General features: G+C 36.6%; 1 protein-coding gene across 2 annotated transcripts in view; it reads right to left on the bottom strand.

Moving 5' to 3' along the window:
• LOC112042801 (proline dehydrogenase 1, mitochondrial) overlaps window positions 1–14,434 on the bottom strand; it is a 40,550-nt gene extending 26,116 nt beyond the window's left edge. For both annotated transcript variants that reach the window (XM_024077966.2, XM_024077968.2), the window contains exon 1: window positions 14,077–14,434. In XM_024077966.2, coding sequence (XP_023933734.1) covers window positions 14,077–14,280 — 204 coding nt within the window. In that variant the 5' untranslated portion in view covers window positions 14,281–14,434. The remainder of the gene's footprint in view (window positions 1–14,076) is intronic.

Raw genomic sequence — 14,434 nt, 5'->3', positions numbered from 1 at the left:
TGCTGTCGCCCTGTTGTCCTTGTATCCGCCTTTTAGTCTAAAACAGGACTGCGAAATGCACCTTATAGTCCTTAGTTAGTATCCCATTTTTAACCGACTTTCAAAAAGGAGGAGGTTCTACGTTCGACTGTATGTATGCTTTTTTTTGACATTGACGATAATATCAGAATGACTAATGCGTTTACGTAAGATAATGAATATTTCGTCTGCTATCTTGGCTTGAATGTCACCGCTCTCACAGCGGGTAACGACAGAGGAGGCTGCCAATAGTGTATTGTTAATGGTATGTTTTAAAATTTGGCAAAAATTTCGAGAACTACTAGAGTTTCCTGCCAATAGACTTGTATGTGGGTACGTTGTGTATAGAGGAATTTTAAGTGTACCTACCTAGTATTATCAGCCAAGCTATTTCAATAATTAGCTAAAATGTATGTAACTTGGCCTTTCTCAAGCAACTTCTAAACCAAGAAGCGTAAGATCCGTAGATTTTAGAATTTAGAACTTAGGCATGTCGACCGTGTTTTTTAAATTAGAAACGTACTTAAATAAATAAATAAATAAATCGTTTATTTGTCACACAAAAAGGTATTATAATTGTTTTGAAGTACAAGAAAGTAACTTATAATAGTAAGATATATAAAATGATCCTAAGTACGGAACTCTTTTTAACCGACTTCCAAAAAGGAGGAGGTTCTACGTTCGGCTGTATGTATGTTTTTTTTTTTTTTTTTTTTTTTTTATGTATGTCCAGCGATAATTCCGTCATTTGTGGACCGATTTTGAAAATTCTTTTTTTGTTTTGAAGGGTTTGATTCCAGGGTGGTCCCATTTTTTTCATGTCAGGATCTGATGATGGCATCCTGGAGAAATCGAGGGGAACTTTCGAAAATCGTAAAGACGGCTAGTGCGTTTGTTAGTGTTTCCATAAGGTATTTTAAACCACTACAATTTTATGAAGGTCTGGAGTTGGTCTGATGATGGAGCCGATACACAGACGATGGAACTCGTCAACGATTTACAGCAGGTACCTTTTGTTTGGGCTTAATTTATTTGTATTGATGAGAACTTTCCACCTAGATGGGTTGTGACTGTATTAAGGGTCTGATGATGAAGACGAAGGACAGTGAAGAGAACTCCTCGACGGTTCACAGTAGCTACCTTGTGTTTGGATTTGATAAATTTGTATTGATGAGAACTTTCCACCTAGATGGGTTGTGACTGTATTAGGGGTCTGGTGATGAAGACGAAGGATAGTTAAGGGAACTCCTCGACGGTTCACAGTAGCTACCTTGTGTTTTGACTTGATAATTTTGTATTGATGAGAACTTTCCACCTGAATAGGTTGTAACTGTATTAGAGGTCTGGTGATGAAGATGAAGGAGAGTTAAGGGAACTCCTCGACGGTTCACAGTAGCTACCTTGTGTTTGGACTTCATAAATTTTATATTGATGAGAATTTTCCACCCATATGGATTGTGACTGCATAGGGGGTCTGGTGATGAAGACGGAGGACAGTCAGACAGTCAGTAGGTTTGTTCACACTCAGTAGGTGTGCGGACACTAAAAATTAAAAAATAAAAATTTTAATAAAAAAAATTCAACCGACTTCCAACTTAAAAATTAACCTAAACTAAAAAGCAAAAAATAACATCTTACCTATGTGCTACCTTCTGATCAGTTTGAAGGCGGTGCCAATCCAGTGTCATGTTTTAATTAAAGCCCTTTCTGAAAGAACCACAGAAATTGTGCAATTTAAACGGCTTGAATTAAAACATCACTGGCTTGGCACCGCCTTCAAACTGATCAGAAGGTAGCACATAGGTAAGATGTTATTTTTTGCTTTTTAGTTTAGGTTAATTTTTAAGTTGGAAGTCGGTTGAATTTTTTTTATTAAAATTTTTTTATTGACATTTATGATTTTTATACATACGTATAGGTATTAGTCTTTTTTTCCTTTACCGTTTGAAGAACGTGGTAATTAATTAGGTAATTTCTTAAAATCCATTTAACTGAGAAGTTGGAAGTACATGCCACGAAACGATTCAAACTTACGCCCTCCTAATCAAAGGCAGAGATAATATCCACTGTGCTATCAAGGCTTTTCATAAAATCTGCAAACCTGAGAGATTTCTTTCTCTTTGTACCTATGTGAAGTCTGCCAATCCGCATTGGGCCAGCGTGGTTGGACTAATGTCCTAAACCTTCTCATTCTGAGAAGAGACTCGTGCTCAACAGCTGACGAATATGGAATGTTAATGATATATATAATAATCTATATATAAGAAACAAAACAGAATCTTATAGTAGGAACTGTCATCAGTCTTACATTTTTACCTGGACGCTCTCTAAACTTAACTTGAGCCGTGATAGCCTAGTGGATATGACCTCGGCCTCCAATTCCGGAGGCTGTGGGTTCGAATCCGATCCGGGGCATGCACCTTCAACTTTCAGTTATGTGCATTTTAAGAAATTAAATATCACGATTCTCAAACGATGAAGGAAAAACATCTCATACATTACCAGAGAAATATCTTAATTCTCTGCGTGTGTGAAGTCTGCCAATTCGCATTGGGCCAACGTGGGGCTAACCCCTCTCATTCCGAGAGGAGACTCGAGCTCAGCAGTGAGCCGAATATGGGTTGATAATGATGACTCTATACTTGGACTATATAGGGAAAATCATAGGCACGAGTACCTAGCTGGCTCTATTTATGTACTCTCAATGGGTAGGTCTGGGCCAAAATATTATAAGTCTTTTAGGTCATACGAATGCGGTAGATGCATATATTAAAAGATAGTATAGATAAAATATCTTTGTTAACTGCTTGTCAGGATAAGCTACCAAAATATGACTGTAATATATTTAATCGTAATAGTCGTTCTATCGTAACAGCTGATCTGATAACGTCTGTAAATAATGTTGTACTTGTAAATATAACAAAACAAATTATTATCTATAGTACGAGTCGCGAAGGTGAATAGCTAAAGGCGGGGCACATAGTTCGAAGAGCCGATGGACGTTGGGGTCTCAAGGTGCTGGAATGGCGACCCCGCACTAGAAAGCGCAGTATTGGTCGACCCTCCACCAGGTGGACTGACGACATCAAGCGAGTCGTAGGGATTCGCTGAATACAGACGGCTCAGGATCGTGATTTTTTGATGTCTCTACAAAAGGCCTACGTCCTGCAGGGGACGTCCATCGGCTGATATGATGACATCAGTCTTGGATTAGCCTATAAGCTATTTAAGCAATTGCTTCGGGTATCCCGACTATACAAGCACTTGTGGGACGAGCGGGAAAATATAATGATCACACATAAGTCAAAACATTTTCAAAGTCCGCCCGATTTAAATTGACCTTGATTGATATATACAGTGTAAACTCTATATAACGTCACAAAAGGACTGTACTTCATAGCGGTATAGAGAGTGGTTTTTATATGGAAAGAAGAAAAATGTACAAGTAAAACTTTTTCGTCAACACACAGTGACTTTCTTTTGCTAACCATGTTTACTATTTTAAAGTTTGTGAGCAACTAATAATATGATAACATATTAAGTCCATGACTTCTACTTATTAGTCATGGTCAACAACAGTGTACACATACAATCCCAATTTGTAAACAAATTGTAGAAAGGGAATTTAGCGTTACGAGTGTGCAATATGTAATTTGGTGGTTACAAATGGTTCTGGATCTCAGATTCTGGAAAAGTTAGGAGCCTGATATTTGGGTAAATGATATTTCAAAGTGTTAGCTTCGTTATGACTATACAAAATATACAATTTGTAAAACTTTTCTCGATAGTTTATTTTATTGAAAAATACATGTTTTGCTCACATTTTGCTTTCAATCTCAGAAAAAGCAAACTTATTTTCTCAAATTTTTGTTTTGTATACAAAATTAGGTATATATCTTGAACATGGCCATTTTGTTTTTCGTTATGTTGTTTAATTGCAACTAGGTAAAAATGGTTTTGGCGCGTCATAAAATTTGCGTCGCGCGTCAATCGCTCCGTGCTTTTCACTCACGCGAAAGTCATAATTCGGCGTCTCGCTTGCGCTTCGAATTGTATCCATATCGTACCGACGCGCTGCGCGCTCTTAAATCAAGTGACGTTATATGGAGTTTACACTGTATATTTCTGATGTTAATAACGTTCTTATTAAAATTTTTATTTGCCTAAAAGCCGGCAGTGCATTTTTGGATCTATGAAGTGCACGCCACTGCCAAAGAGGGTTACATTTGTCGGTGCAACGTCCCTTGCATGTCTATAAAATTGTTTTATAATTTTTTTTAAAGAATATTTGCCATCACTACCTTTTTTTTATTTTAAATATGACCAATATTCCAATTCCCCTCCAACGACTTACAAAATGTAAGTATTTTATTGTACTACTTGATGAGTGAATTCCAGTCTCGCGTTGAAACTGAGACACACACATAGACACTTTTTTTGTTCAATGATAGGACACTAGCTCCTAAACCAGTTATCACCAGTTCAGAAAAACTTACCTAGGTACAGGTAGGTTAAATTTGCATTTGCTATTCGATCACGTTCGAGATACCTGATTTAGCCGTGAAAATAATATCTAAAACTCGTTTGCCGGAAAATTCCGTTTACATAATAACATTACGACTTTATATTTGCATTTTGAAGACGATCGACCTATTAACGTTTCACTGGTGAAAATTAGCAATTTTCTCCAAAGAAAATGGTAACCTTATGTTAACTGTGTTCCACAGGTTGTGGGTTCGAATCCGGTCCGGGGCATGCACCTCTAACTTTTCAGTTGTGTGCATTTTAAGAAATTAAATATCACGTGTCTCAAACGGTGAAGGAAAACATCATAAGGAAACCTGCATACCAGAGAATTTTCTTAATTTTTTGCGTGTGTGAAGTCTGTCACTCCGCATTGGGCCAGCGTTGTGGACTATTGGCCTAACTCCTCTCGTTCTGAGAGAACTCCAGCTCACCAGTGAGCCGAATATGGGTTGATAACGAACGATAAGTATTTCTAAATATCCTGGGAAAAGTTGCCCTGTTAGATGAATATTAAAAATATCTAAACTCATTAAATCTTTAATCCCCTCTCCCAAAAGAATCGAGCAGATTGGTGTAATAGTATCCCATTTATGTAGGATTACACAGCAGTATTGAAGCAGTAGCAGATTATGCAATGCTCTCTAATAATAATACAAAATTGAAAATTTTGAAAAATCCCCAAAAGTCATGAAATTATTACTTAGACTTTCGATCAAGTCATCAATATTATCTTTCAGTGCGCTTTCATTTGACACCCCACTCGATTTGTGGACATTCGGTTATTTTTCCCCACTTTCACCCCCCACAACTTTTAAACGGCACAGCCGATTTTCATCAGACATGTTTAAGAACACTAAATAAACTAAATTGAAATCGCTTTATACATTCGGGAGCAATGGTGCTACAGACAGACTGACAGACAGACAGACACGTCAAACTTATAAATATAAATATAGCCCTCATTTTGCGTCGGGGGTTATTAAAAAAAATCAAAATATCTTCAATGTACAGAATTGGACCTGCTATAGTTTTATTAGTAGACATAAATTAAGCACCTGACTAAAATAGAAAAAAAAAATGTGCAAACAAAGTCCGACCTTCGTCTAAGTCACAAGTCTGCTTCTATTTACAACTGTGATAGTGTTATCAATTTATCACAAAGAATTAGTCATAGCAACATACTCCGAGCAGCTATCTCAGACGTAAGAGGATGAAGGTAGTTTGAAGCAGAAACATCCTAATTGGGTTCTATTTGTTAAGGTATTCCCATGATTTCGTGTTTTATACTAATACTGATAAGCTTTGAACGTTACATAAAAACATCTTTGTTTCTTGATTCTTACCTGGCAACTTTGTCAGGACGTTTCTCGGAACAGGATTTACTTTTTACGTAAACGAACAGAATTATTATCAACATCTACACAAAAAAAGTATTATGGTTTAAAGTCTGACCAGATAAGGCGTCAAGATACTTCGCGCGTTTTCTCACTCGCGCAAACCACCTCATCTACCTCTAATTTGGTCTTTAATAACAACCTATAAACATCAAATCAATTACTGAGAAATGTCATCTTCCGACCTACTGTATGATATCCACGAATCAGTATACTCCGGTTAACATTTGTTACAAAAAATCTCAATTTCGTATAATATATCACTGTAGAGATAAGGCCGCCGTTACACCAAACCTGTTGCTTGTTTTTCCATTTAATTTGTATTTATAGAACTTTGGTTTTTGATGTATATTTCATAAAGTAGTTGTAGTATTAATATTATTATACATCAAGGTTAAGAGTGTGCAATATGTAATTTGATGGTTACAAATGGTTCTGAATCTCAGATTCTGGAAAAGTTAGGAGCCTGATATTTGGGTAAATGATATTCCAAAGTGTTAGGTTCGTTATGACTATACAAAATACACAATTTGTAAAACTTTTCTCAATAGTTTATTTTATTGAAAAATACATGTTTTGCTCACATTTTGCTTTCAATCTCAGAAAAAGCAAACTTATTTTCTCAAATTTTTGTTTTGTATAGAAAATTAGGTATATATCTTGAACATGGCCATTTTGTTTTTCGTTATGTTGTTTAATTTACTTGCAATTAGGTAAAAATGGTTTTGGCGCTCACGTCATAAAATTTGCGTCGCGCGTCAATCGCTCCGTGCTTTTCACTCACGTGAAAGTCATAATTTGGCGTCTCGTTTGAGCTTCGAATTTTATCTATATCATACCGACTCGCTCTTAAGGAATTAGCCTGTCGGACAGGCTTATGATCCAACAAATGAACAAACTAAAAATTGCTAAGTACGAGTAGTTTAAATACGGTAGAAGTGGCATGCAATTGAAAGACTAGGCTGCTAATGATATTTGCTTATAATCTCTCTATAAGTTGCTTATAGGCCTTTGCTTGAAGCTGCTCTAGCGGGATCTTGCCGAATATTGCTGGTCAGCACAGGAAAAGGTGTATGTTGACATGTCATGTTCTACTGTACAAGGAACTCCTTCACCCTACACCCGGGTCACAAAACCCGGGCTCTGCTCGGAGTTATTCTGTCTGCGACACGATGGACCCTGCGATGGACCCTGCCCTGGATGAATTGAATCCATGGAATGCTAAGATATTCGCGTCTCTCTTACTACTACAAATTGTTGTCAAAATCTACTATAAAAGATAAATAAAATGCGGACAGTTTTACGTGTGTTACATTTACTATGAACCTACGAGTAGTATTTATTCTTAGTAATATACATATTATGTAAATTAAAACACAAAAACAAACACACTTAATAGTAACAGTTGGATTAAAAACCTACAAAAGTTCACTGAGTATCACTTTGACGGCCTCCGTGGCGCAGTGGTGTGCGCGGTGGATTTACAAAAGTCCTGGGTTCGATCTCCGGCTGGGCCGATTGAGATTTTCTTAGTTGGTCTAGGTCTGGCTGGTGGGAGGCTTCGGCCGTGGCTAGTTACCACCCTACCGACAAGGACGTACCGCCAAGTGATTTAGTTCCGGTACGATGTTGTGTAGAAACCGAAAGGGGTGTGGATATCATCCTTCTCAAGTTAGCCCGCTTCCATCTTAAATTGCATCATCACTTACCATCAGGTGAGATTGTCAAGGGCTAATATGTAATGAATAAAAAAAAACTTATTTATGAATTATGAAAATTTCATAATTTCAAGAAAATTGCTGCATACCTAAAATAATAGTCCGTTAGGAAAGATCCGGTTGACCTAATGTCTATTAGAGGTATACCTAACAGTAAAATTTACTTTTTACTAACAAATTAGAGGCGAATGAACTGCAAAGAACCAAAGACAAAAAAATTAGACCATTCAATGGCATTGATTTACAAGTTGATCCAGTCCCCTGCATATCTAGGCGCTTCTTTGACTAATCTACGTACCTACCTAGTTATAGTAGTGGAGCCCGGGATGCAAAAACTTGCAGTTACTAAAGCGTCATGGGGACTAAATATAGATTCGGTACTGCATCAGATGCAAATCCGAGACAATAGCTCAACGGTAAGAGCGGTTGGATTCATCACCGAGGGGTGGTGGTTCAATCCTCATCCCGTTGGTCTATTGTCGTTCTCACTCCTAGCACAGTCTTTCCCGACTAGTTGGAGGAGAATAGGAATATTAGTCATATTATAAGAAATATGGCAAATATTCTTTAAAAAAAATACAGAAAATCTATATTTACGAGTATATCTATCTAATATATGAAAACAAAAAAAGGCTTTGTTCGGAGTAGGATATGAGTAGGGTAGGATAGGGTAGGGGTAGGGTAGGGGTAGGTGTAGGATAATGTAGGATAGGGGTAGGGAAGAAGTGCATAAGTCAAGCGAAGTTTGACCGGGTCCGCTAGTTAAGTATAAATACGGATGTAGATTTTACAATCGCCTTTATTAGCGACTAGCGGAAGCCCGCGACTTCGTCCGCGTGGAAATCAATGTAAACTTTCAAGTCCTATTTCACCACTTTAGGTTGGATTTTAAAAATTTTTGAATTACATTATATTTCGTATTTTTTTAATGATTTATGAACAAACTTTTAAAACTGTAACTCTAAAAATGAAGGACTTTCCATACAAACTTTCAACCCCTATTTTACCCCCTTCTTATTTTATTTTCGCAATAAAAAGTATCCTATAACCTTCTCCATATTATGGTCTCAAACCCAGTAAAAGTTGCATTTTAATTAATTAATTCATCAGTAGTAAAAAATCGAAAAAAAATGTTTTTAGCTTCAGTATCTATACTAATATTATAAAGCTGAAGAGTTTGTTTGTATGTTTAATTGAACGCGCTAATCTCAGGAAGAACTGGTTCGATTTTAAAAATTCTTTCAGTGTTAGATAGCCCATTGATCGAGGAAGGCTACATATTACCTCCGTATTCCTACGGGAACGGGAACCACGCGGGTGAAACCGCGCGGCGTCAGCTAGTCGATTATATAATGACCCCCAACAAAAATTTTCAAAATATCTTCAATGTTCAGAAGTAGATCTGCTACAGTTTTATTATAAGTATAGATGAATTTAGATCTGGCAAAAGAATTAAGCCGTAGTTGGCATACTACCGAAGTGTTAGAAGAATTAATTAATATTTAAAAAAAAACAATCTATTTGTATGCTCTAAAATAACAATACAAATAAGACTAACTAACAAGTTGAGCTTATCTTGTACTAGCGGACCCAGTCAAGCTTCGCAAGCTTTGACTTTTGTGTACTTCTTCCATACTCTTACCTACCCTACCCCTATCCTACCCCTACCCTACTCCTACACTACCCCTACCCATACATATTAAAATTAAAATTATTACGAATCGTTTGTATGGAAATATAATTTTTTTTTTTTAATTTTCTCGCCGTAAAAACACTTTAGAACTTCAACGAACATTTTAAAAAAAGAATTCACCAAATTGGTCTGGGCGTTGCACGTTGTTGAGTTATGCGCTTACCAACGCATTTTGCGATTCATTTTTATATTATAGATTAAGCAATTCCTATGGTAATCTTCCCAGTTCTTCATCATTGCCAGTTCTATGGTACCATATATACCATATAATTATATGGTACCCGAAGCAAGTACCTACTCGTATTACCGAATATCAGTTCAATCGAACGTAACACAGTCGGTCTAATTGGCCCAGAAGTTGGAAAAAATCTCGTGGTATTCTCGTGCATCGTCACTTAACATCAGATGAAATCGTTGCCGAGCAAGCAGCAGAAACGAAAAAAGGGATCTGTAGAATTTTAAATAAAATCTAATTAAATTGATATAAAAGTTCGTACAAATTATAGGTTTTAGATAGACTTTTTATGGCCTCACTATTTTTTTTTTTTTTTTATTGCAAGTTTTATTCATTCAATTTTATAAAGTTTTACAATAATATTAAAACTACGTACCTAAATATCTATAACTACTGCCTCAATATTTTAAGTTTTATGATAATCATTCGGCTTATTCGTTATTGGTCGTAAATATAGTCGTAACCGAGTAACGATGGCAGGTAGACTGACAAATGTAGATTTGTAATATAATGAACCCACCCCTTCTATAGATTAAGATCTTGGCATATTTATAACTCGCATATTTATATTAAAGAAGGGTGAAACGATATAAAGAATATTAGTCATGTGTTACACCCTCGTGTCTTATTATTTATTATTATTCTTATTATCTGTTAGTGATAGTCACATAGCCCTTCTTCTTCTTAGAGTGCCTCTCCATTACCAAAAGTCGGCGGTCAGCTTTCTAAACTTAACCTTGTCCATGGCTAGAAGGAAAAGTTCTTCGACTGTCTTTATGCCCAGTCCACTCCCTTATGTTTCGCAGCCAGGACTTCTTTCTTCTTCCTACTCCTCTTTTGCCTGCAATATTGCCCATCATCATGGTTTGAAGCAAACGGTATCTATTGTGTCGCAAAATATGCCCTACGTACGATATATTCCGCTGCTTGATGGTTTTAACAAAGCTCACATAGCCCGCCAACCCACAATGGAGTAGTGTGGTGAGTTTAAGCTCCAAATCCACTCTCTTATTTAGGAATAGCGTGGTGGGATGAGTTCCAAATCGTTTCTAAAATTTAGGAGCCTGGCCCTCGACTAAGGATGATATTAAAAAACGTAGTAATAAGCTGTTACTAATTACACAAACACACGTAAATATGCTAATAAATATAGTGTAAAAGTTAGATATAAGGCAGACTAAGAGCTAGTAGGTACGTAAGTACATACGTATACGAACGTAATACCCACTTGCATTGTAATGAATAAATGCTATCTTTGCGTAGCAAGTGATAAGAAACAGTTGAATGAATCAGATCCACTACAAAGTTGACATAATAGTGGGTATTTATCTACTTATCACACAACAGCTTGATAGTGAATATTTAGTAGTAGTAGCGTAATTTAATGCTCTTTGCCCACTAAAGGTGCGCTTCTATGCGTAGCGAGCGATTTTTTGAACACCGTAGCGTTTACTTTAGTAGCGTAGGTAGTACTCTTCGTTTAATGGAAATCCCAAGCTTCAAGTTCCCAAGTTGTGTGATATCGGATATCATCCGCGTGGTTCCCGTTCCCGTAGAAATACGAGGATAATATAATGATATAACCTTCTTCGATAAATGGGCTATCTAACTAAAAGAATTTTTCAAATCGGACCAGAAGTTCCTGAGATTAGGGCGTTCAACCAAAGTAACTCTTCAACTTTATAATATTAGTATAGATAGTAGAGGAAGAGGATTCAAATTACTAAACTTTGATACTTGATAAATTACTTCATATTATCTATTAAGCATATAGGTGAAGGTTGTTTCTAATTCGGATCTTATTATTTCACAAAATGCGTAAGTTAACTATGTGTTAGCATATATTACGGTTTTGATCACCATAAAATACTCATCTTCACACACCAATCTTCGAAGGTTTCCAATTACAAATATGATTTTACATAGTAACTTATTTAGCCGCTTGACACAACAGATATGGATTTTCTTACAACTATTGCTGCTCGACCAGTATAGCAAGTTTGATTTATCTCGAAGAATATTATCAAAATAATGTTCAAATTTCCAAGCATGTTTGAGAAAAAAATTATAAAATACACATTAGTTTAAGTAGCTTCATTCAGCTAGCTCGCTCGCTAGCACAAACTCGCTCGACATCAAGCATCTTTAACTGGAGTGACACCCTATTAACATTACAATAACAAATGCATGTAATTAGCGTTTTCCGGGTAAAGTTGGATTTTTCTCGAATTTTCATATTTTCTACTTTTGCTCATTATTTATTTACTTAATCTATATGTTGAGCGTTGTTGGTAATCTTTTGCGAGAATACCTCTACTAGATAGTAGTAGTGAGCCTATCTAGATCTAACTACTTTCTTATTTACCTTTATTCTCAATGAATCTTAATAACATGGCATCTAGTTCAGAAATAGATGGTGTACGTAGGAAGAGAGCAATTATGCCCAGCTTTACAAAAGCTAAACGTATTTTGGTGAAATTTGGCATGGATACAATCTGGAATAGTACCTACCCTACAGTTTGCTAACTAAAGAAAATGCAGTAATCAACCGATTTGGATTAGATTGCTAAAAAAATCCAATTATTTAAAACACATCAATTACGTAGGTACCTGCTTAGTTTATGTTATTTCGTTCACTACGGTTTGGACATTTGGTAAAGTTTATCTCAATGTTTTCCTTAATATCCTTCCTGTCATTAATTTCCGTCCTGCATTACCAACAGAACATATAATAGGAAAATCCACGCATTTTCCTTTTCCTTAAGTGGTAATAACCGATAACGTCTCCATAGCTGAGTGTTGAATAAAGTACGTGCTCTCCTCATGTTACTAACCTCTGACGCAAAAGCCTTTATTAGGGTTCTGTAGTCAACACGGAACCCCAGTCGCCATGTCCGTCTGTTCGTCCGCGGATTAGCTAAGAGACTATTAGGTAGTAATAGAAAATTGTAATTAAGCATAGTTATGTCCATTAAACATGCTGACAACGTCGTAAAAATAATTATTGAATAATTTTTTTTAGGGTTGTTATATCTTCTCTACGTGAGTAAAGTGATTTTTTTCTCCTCCATCACGTAGGGTGGTGTTGCATAGGTCTTCAAAATACTATGGGTGTGATTGAAAGCTGATGAGAAAAGGTTGCAAGATTTGCAAGATGAAGATCGGTTGTGTTTACACCGACAATACACCGACAATGTGCGTTTTACACGCGTGGGAATACGCGGACAAAATATAGCTTATCACACACACACGTAGCTTTCTATTGGTAAAAGAATTTTCAAAATCGGTTGAGTAGATCTAGAGATTACTTAACTTTACTCTTACAACTTTACAAAAATTACTCCAATTTTCAAAGGTACTAGACACACCATGCGTTTCGATGTTTTTAGGAAAAGTCCTTGCTATTTTAACGTCATTTGTCATATATGAAAATCGCAACTTTTTTAGTACCTATTTAATAGTAGAAAAAAACTGTTTCAAAATCCTTATTAAAAAAATAAATAGTGTTTGTAAAATGTTTCTTTTTTTTGTTAAATGTAAATTGTATTTTTTTTATGTAAACTGATTTTATGTAATCTTTAAACGGATTTTAATATTACGGAAATAAGCATGCCGTGTCTACTTTAATTTAATTGTACAGAGACTTGTATTTATTTTTTGGAGTGTAATTAAGTATGTAAATACCGTAACAATCACTAGTGGACGAAATAAATAAATTAATTAATTAAAAATTTTGATATAAGCATTTTATCGAAAATTCGTTGAATTCAATCCAACTACGATACCTCAAACAGACATACCTACAGTAAAATATAAACTTTAAAAATTTAAATATAAAATGTGAATCTACCTTCATTAAATATTTTTGTATTCATTGAAGGTAGTGATTTAAGTTTTTAAAACAAAAATCGAAACTGAAGTAACTGTAAGTTAACATATCAATCAGGAGTGTCGTAAACGTCGATGATTATATAAGTAACAGACAAGTAGAGGGCAGTTTTAACCCTAAGTTACATTCTACTCAACCCACAAACAACGCATGCGCTGTCTGTTCCTACTAACAAGAAAATCCATTTTTCATTCATGCCATTTTGAGCACTAGATTAAAATACCGGTTCCTTTCCAGTCCGCTGGAATTGTATTTGAGGAGAACTTTTTGTATGAGACACGCAGTCGCAATGTTCAGTGTTCACAAAAGTATCGTACGGACCATCGAGCCGAGCTGCTTGTGACGTAACCGGTCTTTCAAAGTAATCCATTGAAAGAATGGCAATGGAAATTCAAAGCGTGGACATTACAGCCGAGATTACCTACACAGAAACAATAGAACCGTGCCGAAGCACGTGCATTCAGACCTCGAGACATCAGTCAACGTCGCCGAATTAATTTCAAGGACTGCCGTCTTAGTTAATTTTAGTGAGTTCCGAACGCAACAGAAGCCGGCTCTTCTAGTCATTACATAAGACTTCAGCTGTTTATCGATTCACTCACCATGTCGTTGTTCTCGACGATCCAGTTGAACGAGCATATTTGGTAGACGAGGTATGCCCGGACTAGTTCGCTGGTTTTTTTGCTTTTGAACGCGTCTTTTGGGCTGTTGAAGGTTAGGTCGAGATCGTCGCGGGTCGGCGGGGAAGCCGACAGCATCCGGACGCCTCGGGGCGCGTTCACAGCCAGCCGACGAAGCAGAGCCATGGTTGGAGCTCCGCGCACTGTACACTCGGGTCACACGCGTATCCGCCGCCGGTGGCAACTGACAACTGTCTGGCTCACACACCGACAGGCGACAGCTCAACACAGACGCACCGGCGTTCGATACCGCGAGCCGCAACTGAACTGACTGCGCGCG

The sequence above is a fragment of the Bicyclus anynana genome, chromosome 8 (genome assembly GCF_947172395.1).
Source record: "Bicyclus anynana chromosome 8, ilBicAnyn1.1, whole genome shotgun sequence".
Lineage (NCBI taxonomy): Eukaryota > Metazoa > Arthropoda > Insecta > Lepidoptera > Nymphalidae > Bicyclus > Bicyclus anynana.
Note: the sequence above shows the minus strand (reverse complement) of the source record. Positions and strands in the feature narration are given on the sequence as shown.